The sequence below is a fragment of the Pavona decussata genome, unplaced genomic scaffold (assembly GCF_977016875.1).
Source record: "Pavona decussata unplaced genomic scaffold, jaPavDecu1.1 SCAFFOLD_64, whole genome shotgun sequence".
NCBI classification, from domain to species: Eukaryota; Metazoa; Cnidaria; class Anthozoa; order Scleractinia; family Agariciidae; genus Pavona; species Pavona decussata.
Window position 1 is genome coordinate 2335961 of NW_028145484.1, and position 22925 is coordinate 2358885.

General features: G+C 38.4%; 2 protein-coding genes across 3 annotated transcripts in view; one reads left to right on the plus strand and one right to left on the minus strand.

The window, feature by feature from the left end:
- LOC146478416 (ral GTPase-activating protein subunit alpha-2-like) overlaps positions 1–16527 on the minus strand; it is a 46021-nt gene extending 29494 nt beyond the window's left edge. Inside the window, exons 1-16 of the mRNA XM_085111976.1 lie at positions 16309–16527; positions 16097–16207; positions 15786–15835; positions 15500–15557; positions 12527–12570; positions 11681–11948; positions 10744–10865; positions 10042–10180; positions 8925–9262; positions 7800–7871; positions 6775–7038; positions 6568–6641; positions 5790–5901; positions 4576–4698; positions 2634–3060; positions 746–1336 (exon numbers count right to left, since the gene is read on the minus strand). Of these exons, the coding sequence (XP_084968102.1) occupies positions 746–1336; positions 2634–3060; positions 4576–4698; positions 5790–5901; positions 6568–6641; positions 6775–7038; positions 7800–7871; positions 8925–9262; positions 10042–10180; positions 10744–10865; positions 11681–11948; positions 12527–12570; positions 15500–15557; positions 15786–15835; positions 16097–16207; positions 16309–16417 (2902 nt within the window). The 5' untranslated portion in view covers positions 16418–16527. The remainder of the gene's footprint in view (positions 1–745; positions 1337–2633; positions 3061–4575; positions 4699–5789; positions 5902–6567; positions 6642–6774; positions 7039–7799; positions 7872–8924; positions 9263–10041; positions 10181–10743; positions 10866–11680; positions 11949–12526; positions 12571–15499; positions 15558–15785; positions 15836–16096; positions 16208–16308) is intronic.
- Positions 16528–17268: 741 nt separating this feature from the next.
- LOC146478417 (regulator of chromosome condensation-like) lies at positions 17269–22911 on the plus strand. 2 transcript variants are annotated; one of them, XR_014865116.1, is made up of 5 exons: positions 17280–17488; positions 19499–19695; positions 20541–20729; positions 21176–22408; positions 22444–22911. XR_014865116.1 is itself a non-coding variant. In XM_085111960.1 (4 exons), exons 1-4 carry the CDS (start codon positions 17404–17406, stop codon positions 21998–22000), a joined length of 1296 nt encoding a protein of 431 aa, XP_084968086.1. In that variant the 5' UTR covers positions 17269–17403; the 3' UTR covers positions 22001–22911. The 2 variants fall into 2 exon arrangements, 1 of the variants encoding a protein (XP_084968086.1); XM_085111960.1 differs by having other exon boundaries at positions 17269–17488; positions 21176–22911.
- Positions 22912–22925: the final 14 nt, after the last annotated feature.

Sequence of the window (22925 nt, forward strand, 5' to 3'; positions counted from 1 at the left end):
CTGAAATTTTGGGAAAATCCAAAAATCCTAGATGGCAGATCCAAGATGATTATTTTACAGGTCCCAGTCCGGGCTGGAGCATGCATATGGGAATAAATTTCCAGCCCATTTACCAAGATCTCTGTCACCGAGCTAAGCCACCACCTCGATGGTGGCTTATGCTGTCAGCAGTCTCTCCTCTAGATGCCATGAACTATGAACTGTAGGGTGGCCTCAGGGGCAAAGCTAAAAAGTCTCCTGATTTGCACTGCTTGCTTTGCATCCTGAGCTGATCTTTGCTGATCACCTGGATTCGGTTGTTCGAAAGCTGATTAACGCTACTCTCCGATTAAAAGTTAATCTAGGTTTTCATTGCACTCGTTAAAAATGTTTTTAAAAGCTAGTTTTAAGCTAACAGTAAACTAAAAGAGAAGTCTAAATCAAAACTTAGGGGCAAAAATCTTCTTGAACAATCTTTATTGATTAGTTTAATTAAATCCCACTCAAAGTTCACATTAACCCAGGATTAGCTTAATCAGGCTTCGAACAACTGGTCCCTGCTGTTGCTAACCTAAAAGCGAACCTTTGTGGATTCTTGCTCATTTATTGGCAACAAGTTAAACAAAGGAAATAGTGCTGAGGTGAGGTCTAGGAAACCGGACCAGCTCCATTGAACTGGCTGATACGGAGAGACCCTAACAACAAATTTGATAGAGGGCCTCATTCAACATTGGGAATAACAAGAATAAGCAAAAAACAAACAAACCTCTTCCAGAAGATTCAGGGGAGGACCTGCCTCCCATATCAAGATCAAACCCCACTTTCACTATCTTCAAGGGAGCAGGACTACCCATCTCCTCCTCTCCAGCTAATCTCACTTCGTGAGCGGGCGTTGATGTTCTGTTCATTGTCCTCTCACGCCCAGGGCCCAGATGCAAGTCTTCAAGATTTGGTTCAAGGCTCGATTCACTGATCTTGTCAAGCTGCGACTGCTGTGACTCCAAGCCAGCGCATTTCGCGTATAGCCCTACATCAAAGTCAAGACTGCTGCCATACCATGGCATGGATTTCATGGAGTCTTGATGCGAAAGGTAGCTGTCGCTACTACTTAATCGTTTCATCCTTGGAGGAAATAAACCTGAGTCTGTGGCATCCGTCGCATCAGCCTGCGTGTCTGTGTCATGTTCAGTTTTTGATTGCATATCAAGGCTTTCCACACTGTCTGTATCATTCACTAGAGAGAAGGCAACTCGGTGCTCATCAGTAGCAGTGCTCTCTGTATTACAGCTTCCTTTGTGCTCATCTTTTGAATCCTTTGGCTGACCTGCAGCCTTAGCATCCTCGGCTGTTACTGAACCTGTAACAAACAGTGCCATAAAAATATTATCTTCAAAAAGCACCGCTACAGGTGTGTACCAAATGAATGTGAATCATAATAGAGCGGTTCTTCAATTGAGTGTCAAAAGTAATTTCGCGTTTGCTTTGGTTTTGCATTACTACACTCTGTGATTGGTTGATAAAACTCTCACCACTTTCTAGACCAATAAGATGTAAAACCAAAACCAATCGTGCCTTTGTCGCATGTGTTTTCCCGTGATTTGCGCGGGTTACATGTATTTGCTTTGAATTCTGTTGGGTTCATTGCGCTGTTTGCACCTGTTGTGATTGGCCAGAGTAATTACTTTGGTTTGGGTTTTACAACACTCGATTGAAAACCGCTCTACTGTACATCCACATCGAGCAGTTTTCAATTGAGTGTTGAAAGTAAACACTGTTTGTGTTGTTTTGCTTTACTGTACTCTATGATTGGTTTGCAGAATCCCCACCGCTTTCTAAACCATTGAGAAACAACACCAAAAAGAATTGTGACTTGCTTCCATGCATTTACCCACATTTGACAGCTTTTCCGTGTATTTACTTCAAGTTCTGATTGGTTCATTACTGTGATTGGCCTGAGTAATCACTAAATGGTTTTGGTTTTACAACACTTGAATGAAAACCACTCTGTGGAAAATATGCAAACTGTTCAAATGTGCAGTTCCAGAAAACAGTCATCCCTCCACTATGGCAGGCCATTGGAATTTCAAGGGGGGAGGTGGTGGGGGATCTCAAAAGTCAAAGTTTTTTATAGAGTGTATGAAGCTAAATTGGAATATCCAAGGGAAGGGGGAATTTGAACCTGTGACATTCCAGTTTCCAGCATCGCACCCTAACTTACGGAAGAGTTACATACGCAGTGCAACATCAATAGGGACCTTAAGCAAAGAAAACGACAACGTTAACGAAAACGGGACTTAAAAATTGCATTCACCTTTTCTGAATAAATTCGCAATGATTTCTACTCATTTAGTTTGTGTAATGTGGCCGAACTATCCAGGAACGTTGTAGGAGCGGCTTTAAAGTTCATAACAAGGAAGGAAAATTAATCATCATGCATTCACATTCTCCATAAAATGTTGAATGTGGTCATTTCACGTCGTTGTTTTGCAGAGGAGGACAAAGAAATGTTTATAATTTTTTTAATGTTTATAATGCACGTGCAGAGCCAGTGTTTTGCTAACCAAAACCATTGTTTCCTGACATTCTCCTTACGGTCGTCATCGATAGCTGCTTCAGGTCCCTAAAAGTAAAACCCTAACAGTAGAGCAACTCACCCGCAATAACAGTAGGAGCAGAAGTAACATTTCTTATGGGAGACACGCTATCCACACCTGGTTTACTCGTAGGTAAAAAAGCACTGTTTGTGGTAGATAGGATCCTTGGGCGTTTAGGCGAATTGTTGGATGCAGGCTCACCAACTGCACTGGTTGATAATATAGGTTTTTGTGCATGTGGTGTGATCACAGGAGAGCCACCGTTATCACCAGTCTTATTCACATTTGAGACAAATTGCTTTGGTGCATTTGATTTGTCCATCCGACTCCAACGTGAAAAAGAACTCTTATTAAAGGTTCGTCTTTCTTGGTTGAACTGAGGCCGCCTTTTGCGTTTCTGTTCGGTGAGTCTTTCTAGAGGAAGATCAGCCATGTCGAGACCATAAACAGTTCTTGCCATCACTCTTGTTAGTGTTTCCATCGTTACCTGTTCACAAATTAATGTACTAATAAACTTTGCTTTAAATAAGATTAAATTAAAAATTCAAGTAATTTTCATATATTCAAATTCATTTAAAAACACTTAGAGCTGGTAACATGGCAGACAATTCCAGGAAAAGTATTAATAGTACCAACTAAACTTCAACAACCTTTTTGAATTTACCACATGCTATTCAACCTGCACAAATCACCCATATAAGTTACATGTTAAGCCAGCAGAGTGCAATCAATGTAAATATTCTTTTTCTAATCCAATCGTGCAGGATTGGAATAGTCTACCAGGGTCTATTGTTGAGCCCAGGAGCCTAGGCCGTTTTGGGAGTGCGCTAAAGCGATTCCTTAATATACATTAACTGCCCATTTATTGTTGTTGTACATCAGTGTCCCTAAATATTTTATGATTTTATATACTTTGTACATAGCTTGTATCTTTTTAATCTTTTTAGTTAGGGAAGCATCATAGGGCTAACCTCTAGTTTTCCTTTTGTTATGTTATGTTATGTTATGTTATGTTATGTTATGTTATGTTATGTTATGTTATGTTATGTTATGTTATGTTATGTTATGTTATGTTATGTTATGTTATGTTATGTTATGTTATGTTATGTTATGTTATGTTATGTTATGTTATGTTATGTTATGTTATGTTATGTTATGTTATGTTATGTTATGTTATGTTATGTTATGTTATGTTATGTTATGTTATGTTATGTTATGTTATGTTATGTTATGTTATGTTATGTTATGTTATGTTTTTTGGTCATGTCATGTCATCCGGGAGAGGAAGAGGTGGAAAGCAACAGGAAGCTTTTTGATCCACCACTCCCCAACCCCTCAGTTGTTCTGCAACCTCCCCTCATTTTGCTCACAATGTTAACTGAGAGGGTAGCATGATGAACGAAATGACTGCTCTTAGCCAACACGTTGGAAACAAGGGATGGTCAAGAGTATACACCTGTACTTGCAAATAGAGTGTGTTCATGGTGGCCATATTGGAGAAGTGAAACAATAGAATGAATTTCCTTTGGGAAATATATTTTATTTTTATGCAAATATCTTTTATTGTTTGGCTCCTCTAACATGGTCACCAGGAAAACACTCTATTTGGGACCTTACGAATGCAAGACGGCAACGCCAATGAAAACACCACTTGAAAATATAACTTTATTTTATTTGTGCCACTTCGCGATTGTTTTAACTCGTTCTAATTCTACACAAACGACAAACTAGCCAGGAACCAAATTGGTAAGAGTGGCATTCAAGATAAGGAAGAGAATGAAAAATTCACTGTCTCCTGTTCACCTTCCCCAAAAAACCTCGAATTTGGTCATTTCCAATGTTTGTTCGCAGAGGATGGCAGAGAAATGTACCACAACATAAAACGCACATGCAGAGCGACCGTCTTTGCTCATTAAGTCTTTTGTTTTGTGTTGTCGTTGCAGCTGCTGTCATGTTTTCGTAAGGTCCCTATTAACAACAGTACCACCACACAATGACTTACCGTCCACTCAGTAATGATCTCAGGCCAGTGAGTTGCAGAGGAAATAACCTCCAAGCACTTGTCCCACAGTGAGACGGGCACATGCACTTTCAGATTAGCTCGGATCCACGTCACAAAAAGGGTCTGATAATTGGAAAAGGACATAATTCATGTGCAAGAAGAGATGGATTAGCCATTAGAAGAACAAGAAATAACCTTTACTTTTTTCTAGAAAACACGAGCAACCTGCACAAAGGAGATACAAATGCTTGACTGATTTCTTTTGTTTTCAACTACCAATGATGCTTTGCTTGACTTTGTTCCATCTTGTGTACAACAGAAATAAGTCCAGCATTGGTATCTCCTTTGTGTACATGTGGGTCGCTTGCGTTTTCTAGAAACCTACTAAATAAACTATGCTTTTTTGTGTTTATTTGGTATTTCAGTCAAAAATTAAAAATGCAGCCAAGTTTCTGTACATGACAACCCATCTCTGCGCCAAAATTTTAAGGAAAAAAAGTCACATAAATAATGTCTCTCTTGTGTAAAACCCTTTAATTGTTTTATTAATCCAGCCAGGAAATATTGCTAGACCATGCTGATTTCATTTTGCATGAACAGCCAGGATACAATTTAATGACTGCTGTTCCTCAGGCATGGAATGATAAGTGTACATTGGATATGAGATGACAGATAGCTAATAAGGTTAACAAGGAGGTGGGTATGATCATCTCATATCCAACAAGCACGAGTGGAATAATAATATTGTTTTATTAACAACAATCAAGATACATTGCGAGATCTTGCTCGTTTCACTTGGCAAATAAGAACAACCGGAAGACAATTTAATGGTTGCTATTTCTCAGGCATGGTATAATGGCTCATATACCATGGCTGCTAAGCCAATCAAATCCCTGGAATTGCATTATACAATGATCCAGTTTGTAATAATGGCTCAAATCCTATGGCTGCTAAGTCAATCAAAACTCTGAAATAACATTACATCGACTCCCTATAACTCGAACCTTCAAGGGAAAGTGAAAAAGGTTCAGGTTATCAGGGGTTCAACTTATCAAGGGTAAAATTATATAGAAAATGACCTGAAAGAAAAGGAAAATTGGTTCGAGTTAGCACGAGGTTCGAGTTAGGGAGGGTTCGAGTTATCGGGAGTTGACTTTGTATATCCAATGATCCAGTTTTTAATAAAATTATCATAATTATTATAATATGCCAACCTGAAGCAAGCTTCCTGCAACTTCTCTGGCTATAGCCACAGCTCTGTTCTGCGACATTTCAGGTACTAATAGGTGTCTTGATGCCTCAAGAAGAGCCTCCAACAACTGCTCCCTGTAGATATTACAGCCATCATTAGGAGCTGTACCACATGCACATAACACCTGTTATGACTGAGCTCACTCTGCATTACAGGTAACGTTTAAAGTATCTAAAATTATTATTTCAATAAGCATACACAAATTGAAATTTATTGCTTAACCTTGCTCCAGGGTGCAGGAAAATGCATTTCTTTTCTGAGGGCACATGCCCCAAGACCCCCTAGAAGATCAGGCTCACTTCAGGCCTTCAATACATGGTTGCTGGCAACATATTTGGGTGTTTAGTCTATGAGTGAAAATTACACATCACACCTGCTTTAAAATGTAATTACTGCCCTGGATGTGCAGTATCTGTAGAGGTAAATATAGTTAACAATTATTATTCCACAAGCATGCGTTAAATATGAGATGATAGATAGCAAACAAGGCGCATAGTGCCAAGGTGGCTATAATCATCTCATATCCAAAAAACACGAGTGGAATAATTATTTTATCAAAAACACTCAAGGAATACTGCCACACCTGCTGATTTCGATTTGAAAGAACCACCAGAAGACAATTAAATGGTCGCTGTTTCTCGCGCATGGTGTAATGGCTCATGTACCATGGCTGCCAAACCAATCAAATCCCTGATTGTTAATAATCATCAGTTGTTAATAATCATGAATGTTCCACATACCATGTGGTTGCTTCCATTGCAACTTCTAACACCACACTTCGGTAAAGATGGATGACACGCTTGCAAACATCAATCTACAGCACAAAGATGAGATCCACATGTAATGCTGCACAACCTTTCATTAACTAAATGTCTGGACATTTAAGGGTTGTACTAGTGTTGAAAGCAAAACCACTCAGTGTCAATTTTTGTTAAGAATTAAGAGACCTGTTTGTCCAAAAACATTTGATCCTCCTCCACCAGAAAGACTGCAGCAGAATGTAGAATAAAAAGCCTCAGGTTAGCTTGAAGACCAGCTCTCACATCTTCACGGGGTAATCGAAATACTTTCTCTCTTTCTCGATCTACAGCATACGAGTATGAAAAGCTCCGGATGGGACTTTGTGGACTATAGTTCTCGGCATCTGGGACATCTAGCTTTGTTAACACATCTTGATCAGGTTCCAGCATAAACACAGGTTTTTCAGTATTCTAAGAGGATCAACAGAGAGGAATGAATGCTCATGCCTTATCAACTCTGGTCCAGAAATAAAGAATGTTTATTGCAGGGGCAGATGACATCATCACCAACTTGGGAGAGTGCCTGGGATCGAGATCATCGAATGCACTCCCTAATCTTTGATTATTACCAGACAGTATGGTACAGTATGGTATATAATCCACAACTGCAATGCCACAGTCTTCATCCTCAGTATCTAGTAAGACTGACTTGGAACTTCAAAATGCTTTCTTTGGGAGAGGTAAAACACCACAAAAGGAAGAGATTGAAGACTTGATATTGGTCTTAACCAGAAACTTTTATTCTTGATCTAGCTTCTTCAAAGCGTTTAAGCCCAGGGTTGTCATTTTAGATCAAAGTTAGGTAAAAGACATAACTATTAATTCTTATAATTCAACCAAGATGATGAATAGCCCAGGAATTGAACTTGGAAAAACATGAGTGGGAGGTGAGTGCTACTGCGCCAACTGTACTTCTCCCAAATTCTGCTGTTCTAAAACTACTTTACATGTTTGAATGAGGTTCTCACTATTCAAAAATAATGATAAACAGGCCCAACTTGCTCAAAGACTGGACATCTTTATCCAGTGGACAAGTCACTACCTGGTGGATAAAATGCATTACCATAGAAAATACATTTTATCCACTTAACAGCAACTTATCTGCCATCCAGATAAAATTCCCTTATCTTTGAACAGCTGGGACCAGCTCATTAACATAACGGTCAAGTTACCTTAATCCAGTCATGATACACCAACAGAACCTGCCGCATGGTGTTTAAATGTTTGGCTGGAAGAAGAAACCCCTATAAACAAATTTATTTGATGATATTAATAGAATTTTTAAATAAAAATGTAACTTAATGACCTATGAGCAAATGTCACCAAGTACACCAGATACATTGGCAGTTACAGTACCCTGTTACATTCTTATGTCCACCATTTCAGAATGTTAAAACATTACTTCAAGGCATCAAATGAATGTAAATTCCCTGACTGCCCTGGGCAGAAGTTTCATTAAGATTTTCAACAGTTGAGCAAGAGGTTATTGCACCTGGGCAGGACAGTTAAATTGGATATGTTCTTTTATAGAAAAAGTCAGACAAGATGTTAAAAGCAGCTGGGCAAAGTTCACAGACAGTCAATTTGCCAAGAATAATTTCCAAGAATAATTTGTTAGTTACATGTAGTTAATCAGTTAGCTACATGTGGCAGTGACCAGCTCAAAAGCCTAAGCTCCTTTGGTCACTGAGCACATTTTACCTTTGATGATTTATGTAATTTAATGTTGTCTAAATATGTTACTTTTGTAATGTATTGTAATTTCCTTTTGTAACAAAGTATTGAAAGAGTGCATAAATAAAAAAGTCTGAAAACAAAAAATATCTGCCTAGTGGGTGGCCCTTAATGAAACCCCTGCCTAGTTGAATTCATACCAAGGTGTACATGAATTATGTACTTTTTGTGCAAAAACACTTTGGTGGTGCAATATTTTTGTGCCTACATGTAAATACACATGTAACAAGTGTCTCTCACAATATTTATTTTATAAAACTTTCAAAAACTCACTAATATTACATAAGTCCACTGACCTATCAAATGGTCGATAATACATCACGTGCAGTGACTGTATATCGATAAACCTCCTCCTTATTAGTATGCATTGTTTTATCAGCTGATAAAACACTTCTCATTAGTATGCGGTGTTTTTCTCGTATGCTAATTTCCAACGTCCACAAAAGCATAATAATTTTATAGTTATGAACTCTATTGACACACGCTTTTCCAGGAATGTTTTTGAAGCTGTTCAAAAAACTTGCAGGTCATATGTAAACATTGGTTGATAGCAAGCACTATACCTGTCGCAGAACCTCATGGAGCAGCCGTACGTTGGACCTGGTGGAATATAACACTTTTCTGATCACATCACTAGCATCATGTAAGAATTCCTTGTTACGAGCCGGACTAAATCGGTTGGCTTCAGTTACGACCACAGGTGACCCAGGCTCACTGCCGTCAGCTGAAGAAATTGACACCACTGATTGATTGACATTTGGAGATTCAGAGACACTCTCACTCCTCTTGAACCTGACAGTGAAGGCGACAAACCATCTCAAGACGGATTCTCTTGCACTAATCATCCGTTGCTCTGATTCACCGTCAATAGCACTGCTCTTGTTGCGTGGACCTTGTGCAACTAGAAGGTAGAAAACAGAATTTATGGTGAGCTCATTACCATTATCATGTGGCTAAATGAAATTTAGGCAAAGTTAACATGGAGCCAATGCTGTCAGTGATTTCTCCGTTAGATAAAATAATGATCTTTGAGGTGGCCCTAGCCACATGTACAAGTCTCACAATTTGCGACTAACGATTGTCACTTCCTTTGCATTTTTGAGCTGATCTTTGCAGATCATTTCCTGTTGCTCTCCAAAAAGGGAATTTTTTTGAATTCTTGCTCCCAGCCCCTCCCACCCTTATGGTTTGTGACTTCAAGTAAGTACATGTATAAGGTTTGGTAGGTATGTTTTCGCTGAATTTGCTTCAATATGATGGCGCCTGTTGGCTGGACGTTTGCAGTGGTGGTTTCCACTTGCAGGGTTGCTATGGAAACCTCTTTGCTGTGCCTAGATTGCACCAGACCTGCTGCCAACTTTGTGGGCACCAGATCCCAAGATAATCTATTGATGACAAGTTTACATTATCAGGACTGTTGCAGTACTATTATTGTTCCAAGACTTATTTATACCAAATGGTCCTCAAACCTGCCAGATTGGTTGAGGGAAAATAGCTTGACTAATAATAATAATAATAATAATAATAATAATAATAATATTGTTATTATTACTATTGCTATTATTATTATTATAGGGATGGTGGCAGTATAATCGTGTAGTGAATGGCATGTTGGATGTATACTAATGAGGAAAAACTTGTAAGCAAAGATCCTGTGCTTTTAAGTCTGCCTATACTTACCAGGAGAAGAATCATACAATGCCCTTGAAGGATTGAAGTCTTGAAAGATGTGAGGCAGGTAGAACTTTTTGAAGTTTTCGAACAAAAAGTAGAATGCATGTTCTCTGGTTTTCCTGTCAGCCCACTCAATCAGAACAAGCTGCAAGAAAATGAAATAGAAGTTACTCATGAAATCAAAAGGATCTAAAATGAGAATAATAAATAATAAAGATTATTATTATTATTATTATTAAAAAATATATTATTATTATTATTATTATTATTATTATTATTATTATTATTATTTTTATTATTATTATTAATAACAAAAGGATCTAAAATGATAATGATAATAACACGCCCATAAACATCTTGAAACTGTTTCGAAAAACCTCCAATGTCCATTCATACAACACGCGATCATCCAACACTGGAAAGTTTTATGTCCAAGACTCTAAACATGCTTTTTCATGATTTGGCATACTGTAATACTCTGGATTGAGATACAGCACCGTATAAGATATTTTAATTTTAACATCGTCAAGGTTCACATCTCCACACTCTAACAGGGTTTGGAGAACTTTGCGAAAACAATAGAAAGCTTACACTGGACAATGATAAATATGCTAAATGCAATAATAATAATAATAATAATAATAATAATAATAATAATAATAATAATAATAATAATAATGATAATAATAATAATAAATTATTGCAAACCTGAGTGCTCATGCAATCCAAAACTTTGTCCAGGAAAAACTTCGTCAAGGCCTCTGGTGGCGGCATCCTATCACTGGTACCGGCTGGAAAGATTGGTCCTACGTCATCTTGCAAGCACCAGTCTGGAAAGAACATCACATAGAATGTAGAATAAGCTAAGCTCAATTTCCAAGTGGCAGAAATTAAACCTTCAATGAAATGTATTAATTTTTTGTGGAAAAGAAGAATTGAAGGGGAGCTTGGAAAAAATCCCTAAGTGACTTGTGATAAATTGCTAGATTCTCCTTCTAAATTGCCTTATATTCACTTTTGCAACAAAAGAAGAATTTGACCTTACATCAAAAGTCACTTATGGCCTTATTCCGTCGACCCCTTCAATTGCTGTGCTCAATTACCAGCCACTGAGCTTGCATTCCTGCTTAAAGAGTACAGCAGAAATCAAGCCAAAAGAACTGCAAACCCTAACTGCTCAGTGGCCTAATGCACTATAAGCTTCAAAGTGTGGACTGCCTTAATATGTTGTAAAAAAAGTCACTTTATTGTAGTGCCAGTGTATTTAGTACAGAGCACTGATTTGGTGATACTTTCCAGATTGGTTTTTGAGGAGATAGGGAAAAACTGGAGTACCTGAAGAAAAACCCCTTGAAGCCAGGACGAGAACCAACAACAAACTCAACCCACATATGACGCCAAGTCGAAACCAGGCACATTGGCGGAATGTGAGTGCTCTTACCACTGTGCCATCCATGCTACTCCCAAACAAAACCATCACACCTATGTCGTGAATGATGTAAAGTGACAGACTATGTTCAGTGTGTCCTTGTTAACCCTCAAGAAGTCAAGAACTCCAAAACAACTTAGGATTAATAAGGTTTCACTTATATTTGGCATGTAATTGTTAAACATAACAAAAACAAACACGGGAATAGATACCAACCTTCACCTTCTTTTTCTGCAGAAGGTACATGTAAATGTGCATTGCTAGCAGAGGACAGCTGTTCTCTGTATCCTGTGTCACTTATTGACAGAAAAATTTCCTTAGCGCCTGCTCTTGATAGCTTACTCCATCCACTCCATTCAACACTGTTAATGGGATTTGGAAAGCCAGGAATCAAGCATGCATAGATAAGTTGACAAAATTCATCTGAGTTCTCCTGTAGTGCTTGAAACCACAGCATAAACAGGCGGGCACCCTCTCTTCGCAGCTGAAGATGGAAATGGAGAAAATAACAACTGATTGAGTGTTGATATTTCAATGTACACTTGACGTGAAATAAACAAAGTACTGTAGATGTACAATCATGTAATGTTATGCAAACATGCTGTAGTTGGATAGTGGTGAGCGTATTGGATGTTCAGTTCCATAAAGTCATGTATGTGTCTCTGATAATTTTATAATTATTATGCGTGAGTGTTTGATAATTTTATAATCATTATCGCGCACAACACCAATGCTACCTAAATCCATAAACTCTGTTTTCTGCAGAAGCTGATAGAAAACTTAATCATAACTAGTCAAAATAAACTCACTTGTAAACACACCATGAGCTCTTCATAAGAAAAATTCTGTTTTTTTGTTTTTCTTTTTTTGGGGGGTGGGGGAAGGGGATGGGGGGTGGGGGAAGGGGATTGGAGGAGGGGGTGGGGATTGGTTCTTCCTTTCTTTTGTCACAAAAAATCCACGACCTGGGATCACAGGTCCAACTTTAAATTCCTCCCAAAGAAAAACACCTTAAGTCTACCTATTGACAATTAACTGACAGATATTGAATTGACAGTATACCTTTAGTGCATTCCCATGATGAAGAAGCTTTCTCATTATACGACCTGTGCAGAAATTAATTGAAAAAGGAAGTTAACTCTTTAAGCCCCAATATAACAACCAACATCTAAATTCTCCTTACGATAATCACTGCTTAATCAAACCCTACAGGTAATGAGAATAACAAAAATGATCACCAGCTAGTTCTATAAGCAATGAATGGAGAACTGCAAGAATGTATTGTACAGTTCCAGTGTACGAACTGTGGATTGACGTGATTTTTTCCTTTACCATGGCACAATTGGGAATTGCTGATGAAATGAGAGTAAAACACGAGAAAAACACAAGAACAAAAAACATGGGTCAGGCATGGCGAACAGCAACAAGAAAACTGGTAAACTACGAAAAACCATGTGACCAGACCCCCCGCAACACTATTACCCAAACTCCTAGATGTGTGCAAGAAATATGTTTTCTGCTTCTTTCGTTCCTCAGCCAGCAGAAAACAACACATGTTGAAACTGAGGCTTGCAAGGTTATAAAATAAATGTTGTGTCTGTGTGACTAGTATATCTACTAGTTGATTGAGTCACTGAATTCTTAAGAGAGATATTTGCCTTCAAAATGTGTGCGACTGTCACTAGTACAGTGTAGATGGAAATACAATATTTAAAAGTACAGACATTGTATGGAGCCTCGGTCCATTCTTAACATCACTTATGTTAAAAATGTAGGCTACTCCTTAATAATGTCGGTGCCTTACTTACTGCTTGACAGAATCTTGGATCAGTCAAGCTCAACTACATTTAGAAGACACCAGTAATTAAGATTCCCTCTTATTAAGAAGATTAGAGTGGTTTTCAATTGAGTGTTGAAAGTAATTTCGTGTTTGCTTTGGTTTTGCAGGGTCCGAAATTGCGCCTTCCTGGTCGCCAATGCAACTTAAAATTTTGCACTGGCGACCAGAATTTCACAACTAGTCGCCAGCGGGCGATTAACTATTTCATGCCACGATCATTATACAAACAATAACTTTGATTTTCAGCCAAATCGATAAAAATAAAATTCAAAGCCGCCCGCCAATTGGTCTCTTACTTTTTACCTTTCCACTGCTTTTCAAGTATAAAACCGATTTTCCTGTTATTATTAATCTATCACAACCCTTCACAGCTCGAGCAGTGCGAAGTTTCGCTGCCATGTTTTTTGAACGAGAAATGCTGCACAGTTGTGGCCTGGTACGAACAATATGGCGATCCGTCAATCGTCTTGACAGAACGCGAAAGGAAAGATCATTTACGGTTTTGAACATAGAGCAAAGAACCAACCGGCAGTTTTTAAATCGGGTACATTTCTTCTCCAAAAGGTAGAGACAAGAGAAGGTATAAAGTTGACTTGAAACATTTAGTAGTCTTATGAAACTGCGTATATAGCCAGCATTCGATTCGTTCGTCATGGTTTTTCAGTGGTAGGTGTATAAATCGCCATTGCGGCCCCAAACGCGTTCTCTTCGTTCTCATTCTTAAATGAAAAATTGGCGACCAGAATTTTCCATCTTGCAACCCAAAATTTTGGTTTGTGTTTCGGTGCGAAGGAAAAATTTTATTGACACTTTTTTTTCTGCTTTTTGGCGACCACATTTTTCAAAATGGTGACTGGAAAAAAAATTTTGGCGCCTGCCTAAAAAAGTTAATTTCGGACCCTGTTTTGCATTACTATGTTCTGTGATTGGTTAACAAAACTCATGCCAATTTCACAACCAATGAGAAGCAAAACCAAAACCAATTATGTTTTGGCCACATGCGTTTTCCCGCACTTTGCACCAGTTACGTGCATTTGCTTCAAATTCTGATTGGCTTTTTATGCTGTTTACATCTGTTGTGATTGGCCAGAGTAATTTCTTTGGTTTTGGTTTCACAACACTCAATTGGAAACCGCTCTACATTTCTAGGTTACTGTTTATGTTATTGCCACTTACAATGTAGTAGTATAGTAGTACAATGAGGCAGTATGGGGTACACGTATATAAAGGGATACAATTTGTTTGGTTACATGAGGGAGCAAATGAAAGAGTTAGGGTTGAAGCTCTTGATCCTGCCCATATCAAAATATTAATATTATTTAGTAGTCCCCCAAGTGAATATCTGAGGCAATATTTATACTTGAATAGATTTATCACAAGTTCAACAACTGATAATTAAGTTAAGCAATGATAATACTAAAAAGCTGCAAAATATAAAGGAATGTATGGCATTTTTTTCCAAATTGAAGCTTTATTATGTCTGAAAAATGCATGGTTACCCAAAGTTTTATTTTTGGACACCAAGACCACTTGCTAAGTTCTGCTTTCTTTGAATAGTTTTAAATCGCACAAAAAATATCCCTTTATTAGTAGGCAGCACCCATAGGAAAACCAAGTATCTCAAGATGCACAATGTATGCGTAGTAACAAAACTAGGCACTGTCCTTAAGGAAGGTGCCTGCTAATTCAAAGGAATTTTTGCGCAGTTTATGATTGTGGGAAAAGAAGATCTTCGCAAGGGTCATTGAAACCCAAAAGGAATAATATTTGGGGTAACCACATATTTTTCAGAGATAATAGCTTAAATTTGGAAAAAAATTCCATAGAACTATTGCTTTTCAGTTAAAAATGATATGGTTACCCCAATTTCAGGGGGGGGGGGGGATTTCAACAGCCCTTGATAAGAGTTGCTTTTCCTGTATAGTACTGTGCAAAAACACTTCTCTATAAGGAGGCATGGCCCTTAAATGCATGTAGAAAAATTAAATTGACAACCAGTTTTGCAAAGGGTTCACAGAACAAGCAAAAGTTTGGTTACCATGACAAAGTTTGGAATTTTGACTAATATAGGTTGTTTGCATTTGAGATTCTTGGGATGCTAAAAAGACCTTTTGTATTTAAAATACTAAAGTGCCTCAGTCCTATTAATAATAAATTATTATGATTAACTGTCACTTTCAAGACAGATAGATTACCTATGCTGTTGAACTGCCATCTTCTATGAATCAGATCAGGAAGAAAGAGCAATATTTTCTGTCAGGTAAAAAACCAAGAATTTATTATTTTCCAAGGTAATATTACAACTGTGTAAATATGACCCTTCATCAAGTCGGACAGAAAAACAGCGTTTGCATAAAAAATAATACAAACTTCAATGTACATTCACTGTTAAGACTGCAATTAACACTGTGGTTCAATTAATATACATGTGAAAATTAAGAAAAGGTTTCGATCTTATTTTAAAATAGTATTTTTCCTCACCTCTAAAATGAAAAGAACTGAATCAAGGTCTTCTCTTTGTGATCTGTGGCCTGACAAACAAATAAACACTTCGATCATCCAGCTTCGATTCTTTTCGTGATATTGGTTACTTTGCTTAACGTCAATTTATTCTTGAGAGCTGGGCAAAAACTACTAATTCATTACTCATAAAATATACAAGCAATAGTGCCTTCAAAACCGACAAAGGCAACAGGGAAGCTGAATTTAGACTGCTCGGTAATACGTCGTGCAATGTCCATTCAAATTGGACACTACAAGATTAAGTAAATATTTCAAAAACGTACACTCACCTCTCGCTTTGAGATTTCCCTCCACAATGGAGAACACATCGTGAAATACGTAGAATATCTCAGAATAATGGCTGTTGAAAAAAATCTTGGAGTCGGAGACATCGAAGATATCTGAAGGGCAAGGTGCAGAGGCCAATCAGTTAGCAGTCGGTGCATGCAATTCTTCATATTTCAAGAATTTGCAGAGCTAGTGCAAGGTAGCACCTACATACCTAGCAAAGTTCGCAGCGCCCGTAGCCTCGCATGGCTCTCCTTTTTGGGATCTAAGAATTTTTGCGTAGTCTTCTTGACGTCCGCATGGCCTCTCCTGGGATGGAACATATTTGTGTCCCACACATCGAGATGAAATTGGAGAAAGTATCGCCTATAATCTCTCGAAATTCATTCATGGCGCGGCAGCCATGTTCATTCCACCTCCAGATGGCAGCTAATCTGCGCATGTGTCAGATTATCAAAATATTTACCCAACGGGGACTGGGGCGGGGCCTCGAAAACAGTTTGTGAACGGGATGGGAGGCTGTTCACACCATAATGGATAATGGATATAGGTTTCAGACATTTCCTCTATAATTAACACTCATTTTTAGAGCTGGTTTTCTAAAATCCACACCCGTTTCTGTAAAATTCAAACCCGTTTTCAAACTTTCAGGACAAAACGGTAAACCCTATTTCGGAGGTCTTCAGACCAAAACGACTCAAAAAGACAAAAAAATACCCTTTAGCGCCACACATACCTATAAACCCTACATAGAGGAGTTCCCTACCTACTCCGGGAAATTCCCGTATCTCGGAAGACAGGTCGAGGGGGTATATAAAGCTCAACCATCCTCTCTTGGTGAAATGGGTATCGAATCGGGTCACTTTCGGTAGGCTGCGAAGCAAGTGTTTTCCGTCGAGTTTTCTGCACTAAAAGTAAAAAGCCGATTTTCGTATTTTGGAGGCTGGGGTGAGTGCAATTTCTGCGCGGTCAAACTACGAAAAACGGTCCGAAAAACGCCTAGCCTGCGAGCAAGCTCTCTTGGGGGTGGGGGAAAGAACCCCCCACCCCCAAGAGAGCTTGCTTGCAGGCTAAAAAACGCCCAAACGGAAATGCTTACTGGGCTAACTTTCGGTCACTTCCGTCTAGTCTACCCTTGGTCTCCCTTGAGACCGTCGTGTCATTCAAATCTCCCGCCATCAGTGCGCGCGCATAATCCGCCATTGCACGAGGCTACATTGCAAAGGAAAAGGAAGCTATTTTTCCGGCATTTTATGATTTTAGGTCACAGAAGCCGCTGTTTTGTAGATAAATCGTTGTAGAATTAAGAATGCCTGCCAGAAAACGCCAACCAACCAAAAGAAAAGCTGATGAACCAGAGAGGGAAGCGGTTGACAAGAAGAAGGAAAAGCGAGGTACGAGTGATTTCTCAAAATCTTTGATTCTGTCTTGCATAGCGGATAGCGGTAAGCTTAAATATTTCACTCAACAGACTTTTTATCTTTACTACCTCATTGCTTATGGCTGTTCACTGGTTTGATGGGTTCTTCGCGAAGAGGCATTGAATATTCTGCAGCACATGCTTCAAGCTGAAGCTATATACAAGCCTAGATTCCCAGAGAAACCCAGTATAACCTTTCTCGCATATGAACTTCGGGCATAGATCAGGATGGAATGCGGAAATTATTGTCATAGTTTATTTGAGAATTATAAAGTTTCAATGAACGTTTCCAACTCAAAACGTTAATTATTTTAATTTATATTGCCATCTGGTAGTCAAAAACGAACTCATTCAAATACACGAAATTTATGCATCAATCAAATTGCCCATTCCTTCCCCACCCCCACTCCTCCCTGCAGGAGGGTCGGCATAATCTCTGTCACACCCGTGCATCTGGGTGAGAGTCCTGATATTCACTGACATTTACTCATTGTGTGGAGTCAAGTAATTTTCATAGCTAGCCGGGTAGGTCATAGATGCTGCATTGTTATATTTGACTGAAATAAATCAAGTTGAAATGGATGTCATCAACTGAAAATACATTGAATATTTGGCCACCATAAAAGGAATTCGAGAGCTGACATTTAAGGTGTCAGCCCCTCTTATGCTTGAAATGTCAGCTGTCGAATCTCTTTGCGCTTGCCAAATTTCCCTATCACCTATGTTGATAAAACCAATATCTATTTCCACTCCCCCATCGACACAGCACCACAGTTTCTTTGAACTCTATTCCCTCTTATATATATGAAAAATTATACATTGAATGTTTACTTCACTCTTAAAATGTCTTCCACCCAGGCTGTTAAATGACAATAACAACAGTCAGGGGCACCCAACTGATCATTTCAGTAAATTATCTGTTTGGAAGGCCCTTAATCCCCAACAATTAAATTTCTCAAGGGAATTTTCACACAGACTTTTGTGATATGGGAAATTTATGGCCTAGTGTTTTTGGATTGATAAAAATGTTGTTTTGGTTACCGAAAAAAGGTCAGCTAAGATTTTCGGAAAACGAAATAAGATCCAAGGTTTTCGGGAAATGGACAAAAATGCCCGAGTAATTTCAAAAAGACTTGAGTTCCCCTAGAATGACCAAACTGATAAAAATATTGCACTGCCTAAAATGAACCTATAGAGCTTTAAAGGCACTCTAGATAGCCTAAAATAGCATTTCAAAGGATCTGAAAGAAAACTGTCGTTGGGTGCCCCTGAACAGTTCTTCATTGGACTACTTAGAGATAGTGAATCTTTATAAAACAGACTAGACTACTTGGGACAACAAAATACAAGTCACAAAATTAACATCAGTCAAAATGTTTCTTTTGTAATTTTGTAGCCCAGTGTCTTTTTAAGCACTAATAGGGAGCTTAAGCACAGAAGACGTCCGTGAGCCACAGACGGCAACGGGAAGTCGAATGTTTCCTTTTTTGGCATGGTTTTGCTCCTTAACACGGACAGAAAAAGCTCTTGTTGATGACTGTGGCTTGACGTTACAAACGCAATGGCGTGAAAACGCTCCAAAAAGGGAAAAATTAAATTTCCGGTTGCCGTCCATGGCTCAAAAACGTCTGTGCTTTTAAGTTCCCTATTGTCTTTATCTCAGAGCCTTGATTTTCATCACAAATAAAGTTATCTCAGAGTCTTCAACAAAAGATCTCCAAAACAGGCCACCAGGAAGCATGTTTTTAGGAAAAAGTAACAAGCTAACTCTTCTTAAAAAAGCCTCTAGGTCAAAAATTAAATACAGAACAATGTTTCTCACATGACATCTAGTTCGTATGCCAAAATAGAGTTGATTTGAAACAATTCAGATTTAAAGGCTCAATAAGCACATGTACATGTACCACCACATTCTCCAAGTTGTTCAATCTGCATCAGCTGTTGTAGTTTCCCTGCCAATAAATAAAATACCTTTGATATACAGAGTTGCCAGCTGTTCCTGATGACAGAGACGCTGGTCATGTTCTCACACTTGGACAGGGAGATGTTGGCCAGTTGGGACTTGGTGAAGATATTTTGGAAAGAAAGAAACCAGCCTTGGTGAAGGGACTTGATGGACAGAGAATTGTTCAAATAGAATGTGGTGGAATGCACACGGTGGCACTCACTGATGATGGAAAGGTAACTGCAAGGTCTTTGGTTACAATACTTAATTTGTGTTTAAGTATTTTAGTACCTTTAGTATTCTAGTATTTTACAGGATTCGTGCTACTCCTTGAAGTCCTTGAAAAGCCCTGAAATTTAATTTTAGATTTCAAGGGCACTTGAAAAGCCCTTGAAAAGAAGAATTTTTGCTGAAAGTGCTTGAAAATTATTAAAACTCCTTGAATATTTGTTTGGATGGGAAATAATGTAGGATTGTATCAAAGTAATTCATAGATTGAGAGCAGATTTCAAAATCGGGGACAGAATGTATCCAGGGGAGCTTTTTTAAAGTTGCTATTGACCAATGAAAACATTTCGAAACATAGTGCAAGACAAAGTAAACTTGCTTTGAATACTCCTTGAAAACTCAGTTTTTAGTGCTTTAATACTCCTTGAATTTTATGTCCAAAAACCAGCACGGACTGTGATTTTAGTAATGTTGTTGTCACTTAGTTTCATAGGGCCATAAGGGACACTACAGTCTACAGTCATTCATACATACAGTGTTCAATTTTTGATAGATTTTTTGCTGGAGTTTTATCGTGTGAATTCGTGGAGGTCAGAGGTCATCAAAAAAAGGAGACTGAAATTTGCAAAATTCCTAAAAAGGCCAAGTTTTAGAGCCTTGTCTTTTAACAAAGATATAGTTCTGTAATACTATCCAGGAGGTTTTTGCAGACACTTGTACGAAGATGGGCAAAACTTGTCCTTTTCCATTCAAAAATTTTAAATTTTGCAGGCAATCTCGGTTGTATATTATCGAATATGGAATCTTCTCTAGACTAAAACAGACTTTGATTTGTTGTTAATTCTTAACACAGGTATACACGTGGGGATGTAACGATGAAGGTGCTCTAGGTCGGGCAACGTCAAGCACTGATGGTGATGAGTTTACTGCTGGCCTGGTAAAAGACATGGAAAGTGTCAATGTAGTGATGGTGTCTGCAGGAGACAGTCATACCATGGGTTTATCAGACAAAGGAACTGTGTTTGGATGGGGCACGTACAGGGTAATACAAATTTATTGTCTTTTTAATAGCGTGCCTGCCACTTTTAAGTAGCTTGCAAATACAGCCACCTATCACTGCTCCGGACAATTTTCAAAGACTGACTGTTATTTCCAGGACTGGTTGCAAGGCAACCATTGTGTAATAGGATAAGGGGGTTCATTTCCAAGGAGAGTGCGATGCTGTGTTGGTGGGGAGTAGAAACAAATGTTTGGTTTATCAACAGAGTTGATAACTAAAGCTAAATAAATATTGGCCACCACAAATTAGCCCTTCTAGATTTGCTCTGACAAAAAGCTAAAGCTTGAACGTCGGCACTCTAATGTCTTTACGGTGGGCATTTTACCTTTAGTTATCAACTCTGTTTATAAACCAAAGCATAAGTTGTACAATACATTGCCTACATGTAGTGTAACACCCCCTTTAGAATCAAATTATTTTTCTTCCAGGATGCAAGTGGACAGGTGGGCCTTCAAGCAGATGGTAGTAAGCACAAGCCTATTGTCATTTTGGCTCTACAAAATGACTCAGTTATCAAAGTAGCTTCAGGAAACGACCACACCGCTGCGCTGACAAAGAATGGCAACATCTTCACCTGGGGATGTGCTGAGCAGGGCCAGTTAGGAAGAATAATGGGCTGTTTTACCAGTCGAGGGGGACGCAGGGGTCTGCAGTACATTCTGAACCCCAAACAAGTCAGAGACAGAAAGAAGGGACTTAAATTTAAAGATGTCTTCTGTGGTAGTTATTCAACATTTGCAGTCGCTCAAGATGATTCCGTATACGCTTGGGGATTGAACAACTATGGCCAACTGGGAACTGGGGATGTTGAGACATTGTATGCGCCAGCCAAAGTTGAATCACTGACGTCTTTAAGTGATAGATGTGTGAGGATAGCTAGTGGTCAACATCATACAATCGTCCTGGATGCAGCAGGCAAAGTGTACGCAATGGGAAGAGCAGAGTATGGAAGGCTTGGTTTGGGAGAAGACGCAAAGGAGACAGCAATTCCTGTTCAGGTTACCGCACTTGACAGTAACCGCATTCAAGAGATTGCTTGTGGGGAAGCTGTCAGCTTAGCAGTGTCAACCAAGGGTGATCTGTATTCCTGGGGATTCGGAAGTTGTCTGCAGCTAGGAACTGGAGAAGACGAAGACGAGTGCTTACCAACAAAAATGGAAGGGAAGAACTTGCAGTCTGAACTGCATGAGGTGTTAGGGGTCTCTGCGGGAGGCCAACATACAGCAATGCTTGTAAGAGACAGGACACAGTGAAATGACAATGCTGTTTCATTCTAGAGTAGTCAGTCCATTCAAAATTATGGCATAGCTGTGTGCTAGCACATGAAAAATTGGTTGGACATGTCTTTCATGAATGGAGATACTCATGAATTTCTTCAACTGGATTTTTAATATTAATTTTCTTTTTATGATGTACAGTGTACTTGTATATTATACAGGCAATTGAATTATTTTTGTTCAAGACGATCAGTCAGTTTGCTTATAATAAATCATAACAATAATTTATAAGAAATTATCCTAATGTAATAAGATCCAGGAATATACATGTAGAGTGTATCAGTGAGTGTCTTATAGCAGCTAATAATTTTATTACATGCTAAAAGACACTGACTTTCCCTATTGCTTTTTCTTGTTCTTTAAACTATTTACAAATCAAAGGCAGTTTGATTTTGTTTCATAGGTTATATTGAACTAAGTTTCCTCGGTTTTGTGAAATTAATCTAATGGACAAGCAGCCACATCCAAATATAATTATTTCGTCAAGAAAACTTGGTCTTTCTCGTACTCTCAATAATTACAATTTTCTTGTTTATGGATCACCATGATCTAACAGTGTTACATAATTGCACAAGTTTACTAAAGTAATGCGAATTTCTTTCTTTGAATTGTAAAACTTTATTTTTTCTTTTACGTCTCATTATTTCCCAACACTTTGTAATTTTATTTTAGTGTAAGCAGATACACTGTAAAGGAACAGACTAAAATGTTATAATCTGCTACAGAAGATTTATTTTGTGGAAGACTTAGTCCTTGCTTGTTAAATAACGTCACGCCTGTTGAAACTGTTGTCAAAATAGAACTTTTTTTCTATTTTCATAAATAATATGACAATGGCTCCTAGGGAGCAAACTCAGTGGGAAATAAAATTATTTTAGCAACTGGAATTGTAGATTGTTTA